Source organism: Bos indicus, chromosome 5 (genome assembly GCF_029378745.1).
Source record: "Bos indicus isolate NIAB-ARS_2022 breed Sahiwal x Tharparkar chromosome 5, NIAB-ARS_B.indTharparkar_mat_pri_1.0, whole genome shotgun sequence".
Lineage (NCBI taxonomy): Eukaryota > Metazoa > Chordata > Mammalia > Artiodactyla > Bovidae > Bos > Bos indicus.
Window position 1 is genome coordinate 27,966,506 of NC_091764.1, and position 21,643 is coordinate 27,988,148.

General features: G+C 51.4%; 1 protein-coding gene across 1 annotated transcript in view; it reads right to left on the minus strand.

Moving 5' to 3' along the window:
- Positions 1-7,589: 7,589 nt before the first annotated feature.
- The window catches only part of ACVR1B (activin A receptor type 1B), a 33,758-nt gene continuing 19,704 nt past the window's right edge, over positions 7,590-21,643 (minus strand). Inside the window, exons 4-9 of the mRNA XM_070789058.1 lie at positions 20,102-20,332; positions 17,411-17,578; positions 15,980-16,136; positions 14,863-14,987; positions 12,075-12,205; positions 7,590-10,697 (exon numbers count right to left, since the gene is read on the minus strand). Of these exons, the coding sequence (XP_070645159.1) occupies positions 10,572-10,697; positions 12,075-12,205; positions 14,863-14,987; positions 15,980-16,136; positions 17,411-17,578; positions 20,102-20,332 (938 nt within the window). The 3' untranslated portion in view covers positions 7,590-10,571. The remainder of the gene's footprint in view (positions 10,698-12,074; positions 12,206-14,862; positions 14,988-15,979; positions 16,137-17,410; positions 17,579-20,101; positions 20,333-21,643) is intronic.

The following is a 21,643-nucleotide window of genomic DNA, read 5'->3' on the forward strand; positions in this document are numbered from 1 at the left end:
GGCCCAGAGTAAGATTTGAGGAGACCCAGGGGGCTGCAGGAGACTTTAGGCTAGGAGAAGGAGGGGTGAGGTCTCTGGTGGGGAGGAAAAAGATGGCCCTGAAGTAACTGTGTGGAAGCCACTGGGGGATGTAAGGGTCGAGGGTCTCCTCTTTACATAGCTCCCAGAACAGTTGAAAAGAGCTGCCTCTCCTCTCCAGGTCAAGGGAAAAGGAAAGAGAGGGAAACCCAGAGAGTAGTGGACTTAATTCTGGCTCGTCAGCCTCACCTCCTGATGTTGGGGCTCAGGTAATGTTTCTCCAGCAGACAGATGCTTACTGTGGGGCTGACTCATGGCAGGGCATAAGGTGCGCTGAGGGGGTGCTCAGGATTGGGGGTTGGTGCTCAACAATTCTCTGACCCTTCTTGGGGACTACCGCCCCCCCACCCTCGGCTGTGTTGTCTGTGGCGGCCAGCCTACGAGAGTGGTGGGAATAGCCCAGCCGAAGTCTCTGTCGTCAGTGGTACCTGAATCAGAAGTGAGAGGAGGAAGTGGTAGGTCAGGCCTGGCGTCTGAAGAGTGGCCAGCCACCACAGGGCGTCAGCACCGCGAGCTGAGGGCTCCACATCTCGTCTGCCACTAAATAGAAGCCAGGAATGCACTGTCCTCATCTGTCCCCTCCTCCAGTGTTCCCGAGTCTGTGTTATGCCTTTATATTAATAGCTGACATTTATGAGGCATTTACCATGTGCTCTGCACACTGTTCTGTGTGTTACATCCATGAATGAACTTGTTTGGTCTTCATAACAACCCTATGAAACAGATACCATTATCATCTCTTACGGAGAAGAAACTGAGGCCCGGAGAGGTTAAGTAACTTGCTCTAGGCCACTCTGTGGCAGAGCTGATTCAAACCTGGGCAGCCTGCAGAGCCTGCAATCTACCCACTGTGTGATGCAGTCTTCTGCTGTTCTTCATTCACCTTGGGTTGAAGCCCTGCTCCGGGCCAGGCTACAGAGGCTCTTGGTCAGGTAGGGAGTCATGCACCCGCCAGTGCTGTGTTAGATGCATGGCATGCGGAGCACAGAGGGGCTAGGGACCCAGCAACCCGGGAAGGTTAGGAAAGGCTTCTGTCTCCTGTGTCTCTCAGTCCATGGGTCTGTCTCTGTCTTCTTGCTTCCTAGTCTCCTGACTCCGTCTGTCTCCCCCACCCCCAGGCCCCTGGGGCCCCAGCCCCTATAGGAGGTGTGGGTGGGAGGGGGTGTTTCTCCACCCTGCAGTGATTACACAAGTCCAGATGGCAGGATGCTTGTTGGGTGGGGGGCAGGGGTGTATTGGGGACGGCTAGGAGCCAAGTACCAGCTCCCTTAGAGCCTTCCTCTGCCTCCTCCCGCCTTCCCCCTTGGCACCACCAAGTGGCCATCAGCTGAGGGGCCGAGGGGGCGTTGGTGGGGAAACACGGGACTCTATTGTGAAGCAGTAGCACAGATGGACCCCTGGCCCGTCTGCTGCCTCTCCTGACAGACAGCATCTGTGGTGGGGGTGGGGATGGGGAGGCGAGCGAAGGCAGGAGAGGCAATGGTTTCTATTCTCTGCACTCCTTGCCTATCCCTGAAGGGACTCTCAAAAGGGCGTCTTATGAGTGCTTCTGTACTACCACCCCACCTACCCCACAGTGGTACCTAAGGGACACTTCCTTGCCTAAAACCTGGGGGAGCAGATGCCATGGGTGTCACAGCATCGGTGTCTGCAAGCCCTGTTGAGACAGTCCTTCTTCAGACTGACGTGGAGACAGAGCCTTCCCGTCAGCATCCAGGCCAGTTTGCCTCTCCGCGTCCAAGCGAGAGAACAGCCCCGGAGAAGTGAAACTCAAGTTTCTGCCTCTTTCCAGGCAGGGCACTCTGGAGAATCCCAGAGTAAAGGTGGGCCCAGAAGATGCAATTTCTGTCACATTCATTGCATGATTTCCTCAAATCCCAGAAGTTCAGAGCCAAAAAGGGTCTTGCGGTCCTGAGTGGACACCAAGTGAACCAAGCCCTCGTTCAATGGAGGTGGCAAACTGAAGCAGGGAGGGAAAGATGGTGGCAGAACAAGCATTAGAACTCACAAGAGCCCAGCCTCCCTGGCTCTGGAGACTGTTTAATTCAGCTGCTGGTAGCTCCGCCTGAGAGTTCAGAGATCCATGCCTGCTTCCTCCTCCCAATATTCCCAGTTCCTCCAGGGAGGCAATGGGGAGCCCCGGGATGCATACTGTGGGGTAGAGGTGCCCTCTGCTGGCCATGAATCTCTTGGAAAATCTTCAAATCAATCTGGGAAGGGCTGTCCGGCAGGCGCTAGAGCCCCACTTTAAGGACCCCGGCCCAGAGCTCCTCTTCCACCTGAGAAGGACTGTGTTCAGCTGAGACGCCAAGCTCTGCTTTGGTCACCAAGTTCTGGAGTTTCACACCTGTTAGGAAGCTGTATTTGTTATCTAAGCCTGGCTGCAGGTGACATTCCTCAGGGAGAAGGCAGACAGCCGGTGGGCTGCTTCTGTGCAGGAACCTGCACGCGCCAGACAGTACACCGGGCGCACAAAACTTTGCCTTTTCCAATCCTCCACCACTTCCTCCTGAGCCTGAGTCTCTAGTGTAGCATCTGCTCCCCTCATCCCATCTTCGGCGGCTCCTTAAGGCTGGGGATGGGGGTGGGGGACACGCTGCACTCTGTCTGCAGCCTCATACTACGACACCTCCCCACCCCATTCTCCTCCCCAAGGAAGCCTCCTGGTAAAAGCAAAGCCCTGTTGCTCTGGCTCCGCAGACATCTGCACTCAATCTGTACCTTATTCCTGAGCAAGTCCCAGGCTTTCAGAAGAATTTCCCAGGCTTTGCATCCTTTCGGTCCAGCTGTCCTGGCTCCTAGCTCTCAGGGTACACAGGGCTTGGTCTGTGGTGGGGGAGCACAGATGTGGGGGCTTGGCCAATGGACGAGGCCTAGGTGAGACCCCTTCTTTGAGGCAAGCCCTTTCCCAGACACCTAACCGTCAACGGTCCCGAGTCCTGTCCTCACCCACCTGCTCAAGCTCTTGGCTGCCATCAAGAGATCCAGGTACTCAGGGCAAAAGCTGCAGAAGCCCAGGCCCCTCTGGTGTCCCAGTCAATGTCAGGGCTCTCCCATGGTCATTTCATCCCAGGACTGGGGCCCCTTTCTGGGTGTTGCCACTGCTTCTGAGTGGGAGGTGGGAGGGCGAGGGCTGGGGACTCAGCTGGCTGTCTGGGAAGGAATGGGGCTGGGCCCCGGGTGCAGGACGCTGAGGGAGGCCTGGGCAGCTGGTGGGCAGCTGACTGGGCAGGGAGCGGTTGTTTTCCTTAATGGCTCCTATTTCCCAACTGTTTCCACAGGCTAGTGTCTGTGTGTGGCACTGGGGTCCAGGGAGGCCCAGCAGCAGGGGCGGGGGGTGAGGGGCAGGTCTGCGAACTGGAGCAAGGCGGATATGGCAGTTTGTTTGTGTTGGATACAGTGGCCTCTGAGTCTAGTCCCAGTCAGAGGCCAGGGACTATCTTGCCTCCTAGGTGGGATGGCAAGATATTAGTATCTCAGGCTTGGACAGGTTAGACTGGCAGAAAAGAGAAAGGGTCAGCTCTCTAGTTTTCCTTACAGCATCCACTTACCACTTTTAGGACAGAGGGCATGTATTATTTTATCCCGCCTCATTTCAGACAGGTACAGATAGCTAGGAAAGAAAACGACACCTTTCAGGGCCCCGGACTTCCCACATCTCCTCCCTCTTGGCAAACACAGCTGCTCTGGTGGTCCACCCCGGCTCCTCCCAGGACAGCTCTGTGCACAAGGCTAAGATTCTCCTGTAGACTCGAACCGAAGTTGGCTCCTCCTCGCTGTCCGCGTCTGACCATGCTTCCAGCCCGTGCGTCCTACCCACTGTCTCTCCCTGTCCTCCAGTGTTTCTTGCTCTACCACTCCAGTAACTGCCTTCTCAAGTCAGTGCTGTGTTCTTCCGCAAACACATCACGTGACTCCGCTGCTCAGAACCCACCGAGGGCTTGGTCCTACATGCGGAACGACAAAGAGGTGTTCACTTATGGGACAACTCCACATAAACATGCTACTGAGAAGAATTTGGAGACCCTGTCGGGACTCAGGAGGGAAAGTGATGGAGATTAGCAGTCTGAGGTGGCTGTCACAGGGAGGTGGTGGCATTGGTGGCCCTAGGGATGCAGTCCTGACTTCTTAGCATATGACAGCTCTAAGAGATTTCCTCTTTGCAGCCTGGCTCCCTTGCTCTAGGATTTTGAACATTTATGGGTGTTTTTTTTTTTTTTTTTTAATTAATTACTTTTGGCTGGCTGGGTCTTCCTTGCTGTGCCTGGGCTTTCTCTAGTTGCAGCCAGCAGGGGTTACTCTTGCTTGTGTGCGGGCTTCTCTTAGTGGGCTTTGCTGCAGAGCACAGGTGCTAGGGCAGGGGTTCAGTAGTTGTGGCACACAGGCTCAGGTGCCCCATGGCATGTGGAATCTTCTTGGACTAGGGATCGAACCTGTGTCCCCTGGACTGGCAGGCGGATTCTTAACCACTGGACCAGGGAGGTCCCACCTATAGTTCTTGAATAGCGACACACTCTTTTTGACCAAATCTCCTGTCCCCAGTCAGTAGGCCAATGCCAAACCCCAAACAGACGAGACATCACCTCTCTTGACCCCATCTTCCTGTGTTCCCAGAGTATTATGTGTCTTCCCTTATCATAGCACTTACTTCGCTCCATTGTAATTACCTATTAACTAGTCCATTCCATCTGGTGGGGAGCCCCTGGAGAGCTGGCTTTCGTAGGCACCTCACCTGTGCTCATGACACGCTACACATGGCTCTGTAGTGGGACTTGCTAAAACCTGCCCTCCTGTTCTCTGTATAGATTCTCTCCATCTCGAAGGGCAGGGGCCACAGATTGTTCATCCTTCTGTTCTGCCTACTGCTTTACACACTAAGGTTGTTGAACAAATGCTTCTTACTTAATAATAATGAATTTAGAGCCCAGTCCATCCTGTTGTTCCTTAAACTTTCCTATCCCATTATCCTCCATCCTTGACCTCCAAGGACCATTCCCAGGCGGATCCAGAGCTATCTGCCTTATTCCTTAAATCTGATCCTATCTGGCCGTGGGATGCCCAACTCCTCTTGGGATGTGGTGCCAGGAGTTTGGTCAAAGACCAGTCTGGATGTTACCAAGAAGTTATGTTCTTAGGTGTGATTAACATTTAAGTCAATAGACTTGCAGTAAAGCAGGTAACCCTGCATAGGGTGGATGGGCTTCACCTAATCAGTTGAAGGGCTTAAAAGATTGCAGTCCCTTGACGAAGAAATTTTGCCTCCAGACTGTCTTCTTTCCTGGCTCTCTAGCCTGTCACCCTGCCCTGTAGATTTCAGACTTGCCAGCCCCACAGTTGTGTGAATCAATTCCTTTAAGTATCTATCCATCTATGCTATTAGTTTCATTTCTTGGTGAACCCTAATAAACCATTCCTGTCTTGATCCAAAGCTTTCCCCAGGCCCTCATTACATGTCCCTCCCATGTCCCTGTGTGTCTCTTAAACTTCTGCTATTCTACATCTCATCTTGTTTTGGTTGTATTTAGCAAGCATTTTCTTCAGACTCTAGATCAGAAGACATGGTCTGGTGGGAGGATGGCAGGGACAGACATTTTAAATGTGGACAACAAAACCCCGAGTCGTATACCATTCAAATGAATTCAGGTCTCCTGTGTCGTGGGCCTTACAAAGGTGAAATGTTAGTGACCTTCAAGGGCACATAAGAGGTCCCAGTGTGGTTGCCTTTCTGATTTTCAAAATGATGGAAGTTGAACCTGCAGTTCTTAGCCTAGTGGATTTGGGGTCCACAGTTGGCAAGATGACTCACTACTAATTAGGTTTTGAACTGGGATGAGGTCCACTACAAGCCACTTCACCTTTCCTCTCGACAAACACAAGAATACCTTGCTATTTCTGCAAGGTGCTTGTGCCTTTGCTGTTATTTTGTCCATTAAAGAATTCTGGCCAGGATGCAAGGGAGACTTAATTAGCGGCTAATTTGGGACGTACGCCAAACTTAAAAGCCAACTTCTAGGGGAAAGTTGCTTGATTTTCTCCAGCCCCACGGTCTCAGATGACAGGACAATAGAAAACTCTGGGTAACAAGTCAGAATTTTAAAATATTGAGAGGCTGGAGCTATGGGCAAGTTCTATGGTAAAATTTATGGGGTGTACACATAACATCCTGCACTTGAGTTCAAAAATACCAATTTCTTACATACAGGATGGAGGAAGGGGGCTGGATTTTACTCAACCCACGACATGAGGTGCAGTCCTGGCACGTGACCTGAAGGTGTCAGGCAGTCTGGGATTCTCGTCCTAGTCTGTGCTGTCACGTCAATGTCCGGGTGGAGCGCTACGTGCCCTCCGCGGCCCCAGGCTCCAGCCAGGTCCTCGGCGAGCAGCCAGCGTGGGGGAAGGACATGGCGTCACGGAGACAGGATGCGCTGAGGCCGAGGGGCTACAGCCTCTGGCCAGACACCGTGGACCCAAGGTCTTCTCCACCCCCGTGAGCTATGTACGTGGGCAATTTGTCTTCTCTAACCGTCAGTTTCCGAATCCACAGAGGATAATAATGGCCACCTCATGTTGTCTTGAGGATGAAAGCAGTTCATGTATGTATGGCCCATTTTGGCACACTGCCTAGCACACAGTAACTTTTAAATACGTATTTGCTAAATATTAATGGGAGAAGCGCTAAGCTCTGCAAGATTCATGATAACATAACAGCTGCCTTCCAGTATTTTAAGGGACCTTAAATGGAAAAGAGAATTAGTGCTCTGAACCATATGTGGAGAGAACTCACAGGGAGGCTGCCCAGTCCTATGTAAGGAAGAGCTGTCCACTGAGCAGATGGCCGGCAGGTGGAGGCTGTGGTCCTGAGTGTCACGGCATGAGGCTATGGCCACTTGGCGGGGATGCTGTGGGGGAGTCAAGCACGCGATGGGTGGCGGACCTCTGGAGTCCCGTCTAAACTTGAGATTCTATGATTCTAGACTTTTTCTCTTGGGTTCCTTGGCCTAGAGATTTTTAAAGACATTCACAGCCACCCACCCACTGAATATCCCAGAGTAACCACTGTACACTCCCATTTCAAAGTTCCCTAACCCATCCCCAAATTCAGATTTCTATTCCAAGTCACGAGTGGGGAAGCGAAAACTGAGGGCCTAGGCTGCTGTTGAGACTAGGTGGCTGGTGACTTACCAGGATCAAGACCCTCTTTTATATAAACAGAAAACTGCTAAAAGACAAATACAGACAAAGCCCAAGAGAAGGTGTTGAGTTTGTCCTCCACTCCCTCTCCAGGCCAGGCCCTTCCTCTATGAAATGCAGAGGAACAGCCTCAGGAAGACCCCCTGATGCTCCAATCAGGTCCTCTTCAGACGTGAGCTGCTGTAGCAGATGTTAATGAACATCATACCCTGGCAAGTGGGAGGGGAAAGACACTGCCTGAGAGCATCTGCCCAACTCCCCTGACAAAGGCTGGGCAGCCAGTTGGTCTACAGCTGTAAAACAGATGGCACCAGAGAGGCTCTGTGAATAAAACTTTAATAATGTACAGCAGAAATTGGACAGGCTCATTCTTATATTAAAACAAAAGATTTCCTATATTACAACTTATTTACATTTGCATACTGAAGAGGTAAAGTGTCTAAGTGGCTATTTTACAGTCCATTCTAATAAAATGTACAAAAACAAACAGAAGTACCGAGAATGCCGTTCGGGGGCCTTGATGGCGACGTAAGAACGGGCTTGGACTTGGTCTGTGAATCCAAAATCCAGAGGTGCAGGTAGCCCTATGGATCAGGGTTAGCCTCAGGGAGCCAAAACCACAGCTTTAGTTTCTCCCCAACTCTCTAACTCCTAACTCTTGGGTTAAGAGTGGCGGCAGTGGGGCTGGGAGCGTCCCCCCAAAACTGCTCAGTCTTCCCCGGAGGTGGAGGAGGAGTGTGTGGTGAGGACAGCTGGGCCACCTGGGGAGTGGGCTAGTGGCTTGGTAGTCCCTGGGTCGAGGAGTGTCGGCAGATCCCAGAGGCTGGTTGAGGCAGGGAGTGAGGAGTCTGAGTTCCATCAGCTCCCATAACCCGCCAAGCTCTGCCAGAGGGCAGACAACAAGGGGGAAGTGCGTCAGCAGGGGTAGGGAGAGAAGACCCCCTAATGACACAATTGGTATTTAAGGGAAATTAGTCAGTAGCCAGTAAATTGGCCCAAAGGGTGAGGGGAAGATCTCCTTTAACGCAAGGAAAGCACTACACTGGGAAAATAAATAGGAAGGCCAGGGCACTGGGGAGACGGATGGAAGTGGGGGGAGGGCTCCCCCCCTCCTCCACAAGCTTTGGCAGAGAATCGCTGGGCTAGAGGCAGGGATGCGCTGAGGCTGCACACACACTGTGCCTCCCCTGGGGGGCAGGAAGGGGGCTCTGGATGAACGCAGTGATGGGAGGTTTCACTGCCTACCACCGGCCTCTTTGGTGGGGGACAGGGGGACATCCTCGCCTCCTTAGTGGTCTTGTATAAGAGCAATCACTCCAGGCTCAAAAGGCTCAGATCCAACTATGAAAACTTCTGGTCTCAAGATAGGCACCCCCTGACTTGACTGAGTCCCACTGTCAGTGCTCCAAGAGCAGGACCCAAGCCTATCTTGTTCACAGATGCATTTCCCAGCACCCAGCATGGGGCCTGACACCCAGCTGGCACTCAGCGAGTGTTTGCTGAGTGAGTGCCTGGATGAGAAGGTGCAACTTGTGGGTGACGCACAAAAAGCTAGGGCCCCAGTGCAAAACCCACTTTGGGTGGGACTGGGCAGGGAGGCAGGACGCCAGTGAGACCAACCCCCAGGGCAGAGGAACTCTCACAGCTGAGTCGGGGGGCGGGGGGGAGCAGGCTCAGGTACAAGGACAGATATTTCCAGTGTGATTGAGCTGTGTGCGTCTGATTGAAGCATTTTTTGTGTGTGTGGTTGTTTTTATAGGGATTTCCTTAAAAACAAATGGATTGAGAGGTAATTATCACATAGAGATGGTTTTCCTTTTATAAAAACTTAACAGTATTTAAAAAAAGTTAAAATCCAGACCCTCCCAATAAAATTAAAAAAAAAAAAAAAGAAAAAAAAGAAAGAAAACCAAACCACTCCAGTTAAGTTATGGCTTCAAAGTTATTATATACCTAAGATACGCTGACCGAACCACCACCCACAACCGTGCTTCTAGACGTCGTTAAATACTACACTCAGGTTAAATAACAGGTTCAGCTCAGGCTGTTCCCTTTAGTAAAGCCCCTGAAGTGGATGCAAGTCTCACATCTTCCCTCCACCGTGATCGGATAACCCAGTAAAAGACCCATGCAGATGCCTCCCCCCACCCCAGCCTCCCTCCCCAGTCCTCCTCCCCGCTTCCCTTCCCCGCCCTAAACCCACCACCACCGAAAATACACACTGCTGTCTCCAGAATCTGGGATATGAAAGACAGATGTGACATTCCAGTCTGAGTCTCCCCAGGTCTGGGCTGCAAATTCCTCGGCCCCTCCTTGACGCCGCCGAGGATGATGCCCTTAGGCTGGCTCATTTCCCACGGTGGCCGCTGACCACAACACCCCAGGTTTCCGCCGAGATTCTTGCCCTGCCCATCCCACCCTCTTCCCTCACATTTGGACCCAAAAGCCTCGCCTGCCACGGACAACTGGGCCAGCTTTGGTTCCACAGTCTGAAGTGGAGAAGGAGGGCCAGGCGGCATAGCCTGCTGGGGAGGGGGTACCACTGTGGAGTGGGGGCTCTGGAAGGAGGGGTGGGGAAGGAGCCCACCGGGAGGGGCACCAGGGAAACGAGACGCGGCTCACTACTGAACAGAGGCACCGGCACGCAGACACGGCATGACGACCACAGCCCCGACCTGCACATGCACGAGAAGCTCAAGCAGGCAAGTGCGCACCCACAGACACACACGTACACACACACGTGTAAGGGCGTGGCACAGACCAGGCACAACAGGGGACGCACCTCGGCACATGCACACACGGCGGGACAGACAGGCACCAGCAGTCCCTCCAGGGGGCCTCGCGGGCGGAGAGGAGCCGGAGACCTGGAGCTGCCAGGAGGGGCCATCCTTCTGGTTCCCGGGGCCGCTCGCTGCACTGGGGTTGGTCCCGGGGTAAAGCCCTCAGTGCTGCTCCGCACAGGCCACACTCAGCTCCTCCCGGGCCGCTTGTCGCCACACCAGGCTCCTCGCCGGGGGCACCGGGCTTTGTGGGACATCCCACGACAGCCGGTCCGGGTCACGGCATTGAGTTCTCCATGCCATTCGCTCTCAGAGGCTCCATGCCACTAGGAGGTAAATATCAAAGGTGTCTGTGTCTCAAACCCATCGTGGGAGTGAGCGAGTCTCCCGGGCTCTGTCCCTCTGTGGGCCAAACTCCTGGCCACAGAGGGCTGGGCAGAAACGAGAGGTAGGCCTCCATCTGATGCTCAACACGGCCGCTCGGCTGTAGGTCCCGCGGCCTGGCGGCTGTGGGAGGGGCAGCTAGATCTTCACGTCCTCCTGCACACTGAGCTGGGAGAGGGTCTTCTTGATGCGCAGCGCAGTCAGGCGGGCTGCGCCGTTGGCGTACCAGCACTCCCGCATCATCTTCCCCATCACCCGCAGCGCCTGCACAGAAACGGTGTCACTGGAGCCTGCCCCGCTGTTGCCTGCCTGATCCCCCACCTGCCCTCCTTCTGACCCTGGGGAAATGCCCGCAAGCCCCACTCCCCCTAGGGCTCACCAGTCCTTAAGGGACAGTCTGGGGAGGGGCCTTTTCCGCAAGCACGGTCTGCCATTCTCCCAAGTCTGGGTGATCTTGCGGGCAAGACCTGCCACAGCCTGTGATCTGAAAACCACTTCTGGAAAGTCCGAGCATCCACACTTATGACTGTTTACTGATGGCTTTCTCAAAGTAGCAAGTGAACCAGGCACAGCAGGGACACCCCCAGCAGGCGCACGCACGCAGCGGTGACCCCACGATCACCCACAGAGACACAGCAGAGGAGGAAGGGGAGGAGGCAGCCCCCAAAAGAAGGTCTTGACTGTCAGAGGCAGCAGTTTGCAGCCAGGGCCTGGATAACACAGGCGGCCACGCGGACAGGCGAGTGGTGGATCTGGAGAGTCACCGGTGGAGGCTACAGAGCTCCCTGACTGCTGCCCCAGGCCAGTGTTTTCGATTCCTTTCAGCAGTGGGACCTGTTTTGCCAAGCGGAGTCCCAACCCACGAAGAGTCCTGACTGAAGACGGAGTGTGGGGGGCAGCTAGAGACTGGCTCTCTGCTTCCCTCACCCTCTGAAGTAAACAGGCCCTGAGGTTCCAAGGAATACTTTGGAAAATGCTGCTCTGTCATGCTCGTCCTTAATGCAGAGCTGCCCTCTAGTGGTGACACGCCTTAAAGCAGAGCCACCAGTGAAAAGAGGGCCCAGGAGCACTAGCTAAGCAAATCCCACGCCCCCAAAGACTCTAGACCCCACAACTCCAGGTTTATTAGGAATCTAGATCATAAATTTGTCCTCGCATCTATTATTTCCACTGAATGTCGTCCCCTTCCCACTTCATCCACCACTAACCCCAAATCCAAACCCTCTGCACCCTCCTCGCTTTCAAGTTTTCAGAAAGCCACCTCCCTCAGACCTGTTTTCTCACTGGGTCCACCTCTCATTTGCTGACCCTCTGTGGATGATGCTTCTGAACTCTTCCATAGAGCTCAGCTCACCCACTATGGCTCCAAAACCATTTTTCTAGTTGGACAGGTCTAACAGCCCCACTCAAGACTTTTTGTCTCTGATCTGTGTCTTGGGACCAAGGCTTTCTTCTTCTAGGTTCCAAAGAGGACCCTACAGTGTCCAAGACAATGGCTTAGTATATAAAGCATGTAATAGTAATATAATAACTTATTACACAGGTAGTAGCCCTGGGGTTGGCCCCAATTTTGGGAAACCCTTCTCTAAGGTAGAGAAATAGGGCAGATAGAAAAGCACAGGAGACAGGGCAGCTTCCTACCTCGTAACTCTGCCACCAGTTGGGGATGTTGGGACGGAGCTTCTGGTCACATACAACCTTCCGCATCTCCTCGATGGAAGGGTCAGAGGGCACTAGGTCATAATATGGCAGCTGATATTCTTCATGGACCCCTAGGAGAAAAGAAAATATCCACCAGAGTTATCAAAAGAAGGAAGGGATTACTCAAAAGCCAGTGACAATACTCATGTCATGATCAGTAAACCCGGCCTCCCACTAAGAGGAACTGGGAACCCTTGGAGAGCTTGGTCAGTGCTAGGTATGGGACAAAAGATACACAGGATTAGCCAGGAACATCTTTTCCATAACAAAAAGCAAGGAAACTATCAAAGACTACTAAGGTCATGTCAGAAAGTACCACCTTGAAAAGCTCCCAACTGGCCAAAGGTGAGAAGATTTAAGCAATAGGAAGACTTATAACATCAATGGAAACAAATATTTTAGATCATCAGTTCATGATGACACTAAGAAGAAACAAACCAAAACTTCAGTCACCTTTGTAGGATGATAGAGAATAAACTCATTATTTTGAAAAATGGTAAATAAATGGAAAGAATCAAGTGTTTTTCCTGCCTTTCCTTTTCAAATTAAACATCTCTGTAACCAAAGAGACAATAAGGGGAAGTTTCTCCTTAATTAAAAATGTAGCTAATATGAGAAGTTTGACAGAATTGTAATGCTGGCACTTTTCAACCTCTGATAAATCTGAATTTGGACAATGATCAACGATGGCTGTTATCACAAAAAGAGAAATAACCACCATTATATGTGCCTTTAACGGAAGGATTTTTGGGGAAAAATGATTCTAGTCTTTAGATGTAATTCCCATAGGAAATTCACAGAAATGGCAGAATGTATAAACTCCATAAAGAAGCAATCAGGAAAATCTACATAGGAAAATCTTACAGGACAAAGGACCTGGATTCTCCAACTTTAAAAACTGCAGAAGAAAAAAAAAAATGGAGTGGTAAGCTGTACATCATAAGAGACTTAAGAGGTATACCAATCAACTGCAGTGGATAGACATTTATCAAGCTGCTTTTAAAAAAATTAGGAGACAACTGAGGAAATCTCAATACTAACTAATGTTAAATGATATTAAGAACAACTGGGACCTCCCCTGTGGTCCAGTGGTTAAGAATCTGTCCTGCAATGTAGGGGACTTGGGTTCGATCCCTGGTGGGGGAACTAAGATCCCAGATGCCTCGGGGGAACTAAGATCCCAGATGCCTCGAAGTAACTAAGCGTGTGAGCCACAATTAGAGCCTGAGCACTGCAAGGAAAGATCCCACATGACACAGTGAAGACCCTGGGTGCCACGACTAAGACCTGACACAGCCCAATTAACTAACTAACTAAAAGAGAAACAGCCAGTAAACGCACCAAAATAGCTAAACAATTTAAAAAAAAGAATTACTGTTGGTTTTTACAGTGTAATAACAGTTTTGAAGTCTTTTACCTTCTACAGCTACAAATGGAAATATTTTCCATAATAAAAAGTTATTAGTATTTAAAAAAATCAAATGTAACTTTCTCATGCCTTTTTTCCAGAAAAATTCTACTGTCCTGAGCTGATGGGACAGATTTTTAAATGGAGTCTGACTTGGTAATTAGCTAAGATGCAGTTAGCGTCATCTCTGGCCTCAGTCTGCAAGGTCTGGATCCTAGTTTATTAGCAGTGTGACTCTGGACAAATCACCTAACCTGTGACTCATCTTCTTCATCTACAAAATGGTGACAATGAACAGTACCCACTTCATAGGTTTGCAGTAAAGATTAAGTGAGTTTATACATAGCAAGTGGTGAATAAATCTTAGTACAATTATTATATACTTAACCCCAATTTCTGGATGGTATGGAAAAAGAAAAATTTAACTTGTTCACAGTTTAAAATCTGTGTGGCTAGATATATCTTGATCTGTTTTATTTGTATAGCATGATCAAAATTTAAGATGTACAATACCTAGATGCCTCCCTATGATTCGGACCTTACCAAACATGTCATAGAAGGAAAAAGGCAGTACAACACAGAAAGGGCTCTGCTGGCACACCCACCAGTTCTTTTTCATTAATTTAATTCACTTCCACTGATCTGGAATCTCTTACATCAAAGATAAATGGCTGAGGACAGGGTTCTACTGACTCTTGAACTTGATCTTGTGACAGAATACTTGGAACTCACTGTAAAATTCTAATGTACTAAGCTGATAATAAACAGTGTTTTCTGCCAAATCCGATACTGCTTTTCACTGGGTTCTGACATGGTTAGGCAGTTGCAAATGCCAAAGATTTAAGAAAATATTACAGAAGAAAATTTCTATGTGCTAGTAAGCTTTCTCCTATGAATTGAGAAATCACCATTGTCAATAAAACCCCACGTTCCCCAGGTACGTGGCTTGAGAGCCAGTGTGTCAGAATGCCCTGCCTTCTGTGTGAAGGAGAGCCCTGCATTAGTCCTGTGCTATTCCTGCCCAGGGCTTTCCCAACCTCAACAGACCACTAAAGACAGTGTGTTTAAAAAAAAAAAAAAGCCAAATGAGCCTCTGGAATGGTCACCACAACATAAAACAAGAGTAAACACACTCTTAGCAACTGCTGCTCCTAGGTCCCCTCCCTCCTCTTGGATGAGAATCCTACATGTGACGCGTGCTAGCATGAGGCATCTGACAAGCTGTGTAAAGAAAGGAGGCTGCAGTCAAAACCCAGGCTCTCAGGTGGCCTGGCACTCTGGACTGGGAGGAAGGAGCAGGGAAGGCAGGAAGAAAGGTACCTCCAGAGTTGCATCTTCGAGCAATCTCCCAGTACACAAGACCGAGGGCATAGATATCAGCACATTTAAAGGAGTCGAAGTGCTTCATGTTGATGGTTTCATCGAGCACTTCGGGGGCCATGTATCTGCAACAGCAAAGGAAATGTGGTCATGGGTGGAAAACAATGACTTCTCTCCTGACTCAAAGCACTGGTTCAAGGGCCCCCTGAATGTGGGAAAGCCGTCACCAAAGACTGCCCCTTCGGGGGGAGGAAGTGACGGATTCTTCTCACTGCGAACTCCCATGTTTTGCATTCATTCATTTCTTTTTTTAAATTTTTTGCCAAGCCACACAGCATGTGGGGTCTTAGTTCCCCGATCAGCGATCAAACCTGTGCCACCTGCAATGAAGGGCAGATTCCTAATCACTGGACCAGTAGGGGAGTCCCTGTCCCTTAGTTCTTTTCCTAAGTATTTAGTTACTTATTAGGCTATGCCGGGTCTTGCTGAGGTGCACAGGATCTCTGATCTTTGTGTGGCACGCGCTCTTAGTTGCAGCATGTGGGATCTAGCTCCCCGACCAGGGATCAAACCTGGGCCCCCTGCGTGGAACGTGGAGTCTTAGCCCGGGACCACCAGGGAAGTCCTGGTCCCTTATTTCTTACTTTCCTTTTCCATGAAGCAGGAGGGAGGCCCCACAGTCCTGAAGGGGGCCCCTTACTTTCTACACTGGAGCACCTCTGCTCTTGCTAGGTGAAACTGCTCTCTACACCCCAAGCAAAACATGCGCTCTGCCTCCTCCGGGGTCCTGCACAGGCCACCCCTTCAGACTGCACTCTCCCTTCCCGCTAGCCAAGCCTGGCGCCCGTTCCCCTTCCAAACCTTGCTCCAAGCTCCCTTTCTCTGCTGCCTCACCTGCCCAATGCGCCTGTGCCTGTGGGCATACGGGGCTATGGAGGTATGCTGCTGGCACTTGGATCTGCTCCATGCAACCATGTGGCTCTCCAGTGTGGGGGCAGGACTTCAGTGCAACCACCAGCTGTCTGAGACCACACTCCTCCCGCGCACACGGACAAGGGCACACATGGGCTACTCAGTACAAGTGTCGGGCAAGGGCACAGGCCCTGGGCCTTCCTACCGTTTAGTTCCCACCCTCTGGTTAGGGGCAATGTCAATGGTGTCTGTGACCGCATCGTGACGGACAGCCAAACCCAGGTCTGCGATGGCGCACATGCCATTTTTCTTCACCAGGATGTTCTTTGACTTTAAGTCTCGATGAGCAATTCCAGGTTTCCCTGGTGAAGGAGAAAAACAGGGATCTTTAGAGAAAGACAGCATAAGCGTTTAAAGCATAGTCTCTGCAGCCGGATATGTGGGTTTCAGTTCTGGTTTTGCCCCCCACTAACCCAGTAACCCTGTAAATGCAACTTAATCTGTCTATACATTGGCCACCTCATCCATAAAATCAGAGTAAACACCAGTGTGTGCGTGCGTGCCGAGTGGCTTCAGTCGCGTCCGACTCTTTGGGACACTACGGACTGCAGCCCACCAGGCTCCTCTGTCCCTGGGGTTCTCCAGGCGAGCATTCTGGAGTGGGCTGCCACGCCTTCCTCCAGGGGATCCTGCCGACCCGGGGACTGAACCCACGTCTCTGATGTCTCCTGCGTTGGCAGGCAGGCTCTTTACCACGAGCACCACCGGGGAAGCCCAAACACCAGTACTTGATGGGAATGCTGTGAAAGTTACACATATTAATGTAGGTGAGCCAAGCGCTTAGAAAGGCATGCGGATTAGCTACTATTACTTTATGAATGCTATTCCTGTTCACCTTCCCTGAACTCATATACTCCTGTACAGCATAGTCGAGGACTTGAGAAAAAGCTGCTGCACTGGCTAGGTTCTCAGAACCAAACAGGGGAGGTAAGAACCACCACTTTCTCTGCAGAGTCTAGGGATAGTGTCAAACTCTCATGGCTGGTTTTTGATCACACACAGAAAGAGCTCCTGCCCCACTGACCATGCACCAGGAAGCAACGTACCACCTGCCAAGACCTGGGAGCTCGAGAAAGGCTGAGTCAGTCAACAAGCAGGGACTCCCGAGGGAGTGTTCCTCCAGGAGAACCCTGCCAGATAGTAGACCCAGTGTCTAACCATCCAGGTGACCCAACGATGAGTGCGTGTGCTCACTAAACTGAATCTCGGCACAGTGGTTCAATCCATCTTCTCAGTCCCTTCATTTTCCTGTGAACTGTGGGCATCTGAGACGATCTCTCAGTTAACACCAGCTTCCCAACCACCAACCACGCCAGGACATGGGGAACAAACAATCAACATTTCCCACAGAAGTCCCTCAGTTCAGTTCAGTTCAGTTCAGTCGCTCAGTCGTGTCCGACTCTTTGTGACCCCATGAATCACTCTAAAGGCAGAGGCACCTCTCGTTCTTGCTCAAGTGAAGCTCAAACCCCTCTCCCTTAGACCAGACCCCCATTCCTAAGGCCCAGCTCCGGCTCGCTCAGTGCACAGGAGCTCCTCGACGGGGACAGGACGCTTGCTCAGCAGCCCCACTCACCTTGGGTGCCCACGATCTCCATGTGCAGGTGTGCTAGCCCGCTGGCGGCAGACAAGGCCAGCTTGATCATCCCCTCGATGGTCACCGTGTACCGGTTCAGATAGTCAAACAGGGAGCCGTGCTCGTGATAGTCCGACACGAGCCACAGCTGTGTCCAGGTGCCGTTATCTGCGGAGGACCACAGAGGAGTTCCCGAAAAGGCACAACTACCATCATAAAGGGCAAGGTCAGCGAGGAAGAGTGTATGTGCCACGCAAACCCCCGTGACCCCCGAGTCCCTGCGCCTCGCCCCACACCTCCTGTGGCCCCTCGGTGTCCTTGTCATCTATGGCCGTCCACAGCTTTGGGCTCCAGGAAGATAAGAAGAACAGCTTGTCTTGGTTAGACCTGCTCCCTTCCGGCAGGGGGCTGTAGGATTCTGAACCATGCCTCCCCTATTCCAAATGTGAAATGTGAGGCCTTCAGAAGAGGGAGCACGTGCTCAGGGGAAGTAACAGGGGCATCTGTTTCTTTTGCTTCTGATCCTGACAAGACCTGCTCATCAAAACCGTGACTGGCTGTGTCCTCCCCATCAAGGAGGAAGGCTTCGCAGGCCCTCCTCTGTGCTCCAAGACCCTTCGAGCACAGCCCAATCCCAGCACCAGGCCCATCTGTAGCGCTTCTCTGAAGTCCACTGCTCTTACCAGGCTATGAGCTCTCCGTGAGAGGAGGAAAGAGTTCCTTTGTGCATTACTGTGTTCCGGGCCAAAAATGCTTTTCGATACATGAAGAGGACACTTTCCAAGGATTCCAGAGAGGAATCTTATCTTATCATCTTAGCCTCGGAAGAGCAATGGGAGGCAGTGAGCACACACTTTCATCCAAGGGGCGGGGGGTGTGCAGTGTACAGGGGGAAGGAGGGAGGGAGGGAGAGAAAGGAAAACCAAAGCTGGTAATCTAATGAGCTTGTGCTACTGTCAATATGAAGACTGGAAATTGGATTGAGATCTCCCAAATTCCAGGCTGGCCCTAGTTCTAGGGCCCTACACTATACATATCATGCTAAAAAGACAAGAACAAAGGAGTCTGCTCTTTCTCCTCCCCTGGCCCTGATGTGGGTTTCAACAGCCAGATCCTACTCACACAAGCTGCCAAAATCAATACAGGGAGTGGTTCCTGGGAAAGCACCAACCTTTGCTTCTTTGATTACGAGCAAGGGGTCCATCAAACACACCCCTGAGGTCCAGAGGACCCTGCGTGTAAGTTAAAAGGGAAGATGTCTTTTTGAGCCTTTAAAATACATGTCAGATTTAAACTAATCATCAAAAGGTAAATCTGTTTTAAAAAGCACCAAGCTTACTCAGAAGGAGCAAGGAATTCTCTCCTCCCTTGCGTGAGAGGTCAAGGCTCTCCAGTCTGGGGGCAGCTGAGGCTTCTACAACCCCCACAGCAATGTGAGAAACAAGCAGCCTGCTGATTTAGGATAGAAAAACAAACACTTAGCATCTTCCGTAGCCTCTGCCAGCAGTGACTTCTAAAATTGCTGGACCACGGAGCGAACTGTGTCCTGACTGCCAGAGACACTCTTCTAAAATGCAAACAGCACCACCCATGGTCTTTCTGTCTTAAGTGCGCTGCCTGCCCAGGTGCCGGCTGTCCTCCCCTCCTAGGCACAGGCAGGAACTGTGCCTTGGTCTTATGTGTGATGACCCCAGGACCAGACAGTAGCCAATGAATATTACTGAATCGACGAATGAAATGTCAATTACTACCCACTCTCTAAAATAAAATACAATCCCCTCAAAATGGCTCCCCATAACCTGGCCTCCGCCACCTTTCCACCCATGTCTTTGGCTGGAATGTTCTGAGTCACCTGCAGCTTCCCAAAGACATTACCCCTCTGCACATGTTTGGACTTCTCTTTTCATTGGTTTTTCTTTCTGACCAGCTCCCTGCCACCTGTGTCTCACCCAAGCCCAGGTATGATCTCCGTGACCCCCATCTCACCCCCATTTTGCGCTCACCAGAATACCTGTTGTTTGATTACTTCCTATAATCAAACATTATTTTACTTTTCTCTTTTGCTAGTCAGTGAGGCTCTTAAAAATGAGTACATGCCTGGGCACATGAGAGAGACTCAAAAAACTAGAGCAAACCCAGCGGAGGAGAGAGGAGGCAACAAGGACCCTCAGATATAAGTGGATCAAAAGCTGAGCTTGAAGGCCGCGGCGGGGCAGCGGGGGAGGCAGGCTGTGGCTCTGGGGCACCCGCTCCACTGCAACAACGTGTGTGACGCTGCTGTGCCAAGGGGTGTGCGCCACAGGCCTTCCTGGGGCTGTTCTTTCCTTGCAGGGGTTGAAGCTTCCCTTCTTCCTTCCAGTTGTTTTCAACATAAGTTTACTGAAGCTCCTCTAGGGACTACCCTGGAGGTGGGTTTGGGGTATCACAGAAGGGAGAGTGAGCAGGTAGCATGAGGGCTTATTTACCTGTTTAATAACTGCTTGTTTACTTGCTTAATAACCTGGATTTCACTACAAGCTTTTCGTAGAGGCAAAGTTTGAAAACCACTGCCTTACTCTTGCTCTCGTTCTACGGGGAGCAACTGAGAAGGCAACACAACCGTGCCGTCTCGTGGCTGTTCGGGCCTGGCCGTCCCTCCAGCGAGCCTGGGGTGGGCTCCGGGATGCCTTGTCTGTGAGCCCAGCCCTTTACCTTTATTGTCAGCGGCGATGAACCCGAGGATGTTCTCATGGCGAAGCATGACTGTCTGGTATATCTCTGCTTCCCGGAACCAAGACCGTTCCTCCCGAGAAGAGAATATTTTCACAGCCACATCACCGCCCCGCCAGCGGCCGCGCCACACTTCTCCAAACCGGCCCTTGCCAATAATTTCCTGTAGAACGATGGTCCGGGCCACTGTGCGCTGGACAAAAAGGGGTAACCCTGGGGACCAAAGAAGGGAAAGAAAGCCGACATTGTATACATTTGCTGAACTTTGCAACTCCCACTCTCACGGCCACACTGGAGAAGCCCTTCCTTCCCACAGTGCCTCCATGCTACGGTGGTCCACTGACCACGGAGAGCTCGGGAGCCCAGACGGGGAAATGCATGTGATTAGCTGCTCCTCATCTACGCGGGTTCTCTTTCCAGCTAGTATGGACGACAGATCTGAATATAACTGTCTAACCGGATTTACTAACTCTTCAGCCAGCCTCCCGTGGGCCAAGCCACCCACAGCCGCTTTATGTGGAAGAGCAAAGTCAAGGGGTTGAGTGAGCGGAGCGCCTCTGGCTGCTCTGCTCAGTGGCCACTAGAGGGCAGTGCTGCGTGACCCATGAAAGCCAACCCGAGCTCAGGGCACACCAAGTTCCCACCGCTCTCCAAAGGGATCACGGTTCTGCTCACAAGAGCTCCAGATGCAGCAGGACTGGGGGTGGGGGGACGACTGTCCAGGCTGGTTCTCAGATTAATTTCACTGTCTTTATAGGACTCATTTATCACCTCATTTGATCCATGCAAGGAGTGTCTCCCTCCCTCTCCAGTCAGCTCCACCATCGTGACTGACTTACTCTCTCCCTCTCTTCGACTGAACAAATCAGTGTTATCAACCCCCAAGCTGTTTACTGCATGTTTACTATGCATGAGGCACTTGCATAAATGACCTCATTTCCTGACAACCACCCATAAGGTAGGTATTATTATTGTGCCCATTTTACAAATGAGAAAACTAAGCCTCAAAGGGGAAGGTTAAGTTATTTACTGGAATTCACACAAGCTGTAAATGGCAAAGCACGTAAGACTGACTCCAAAGTCTATGCCTGTAACTCCCACAGCACAGAGCCGCCAAATGCTTCTCAATCTGGCCCCCTCCTCTCCCGGCCTTCCTGACCTGTTCTGACCGCCTCTGGAAGACTTCCATGGGTCTCTCTGCCTCCCCTCTGACATGGCTTGCCCCACACTCCCCGCATAGCCAGCCTCACCCTGCCCTCCCTAACAGGGGGCTGCAAGATGGATGAATTCACCCTCCACACCACTGCCAGAGTTCTTTCCGCAGGAAAACATGAGCACACACTTTCTCACACGACAGCCTTCGGTGGCTGCCTCTCCCCTCACCAGACAAAGCACAGCCCAAGCGTTTTCCCACCAGGGCCTGGACAACAAGCCGGCCTCTGGATCATTCCCTGAACACTCAGTAAACATTTGTGTCTTTTTGTCCTCTCGCTTGAGGGTTTTCCAGTGGCCTGGAACGTGTCC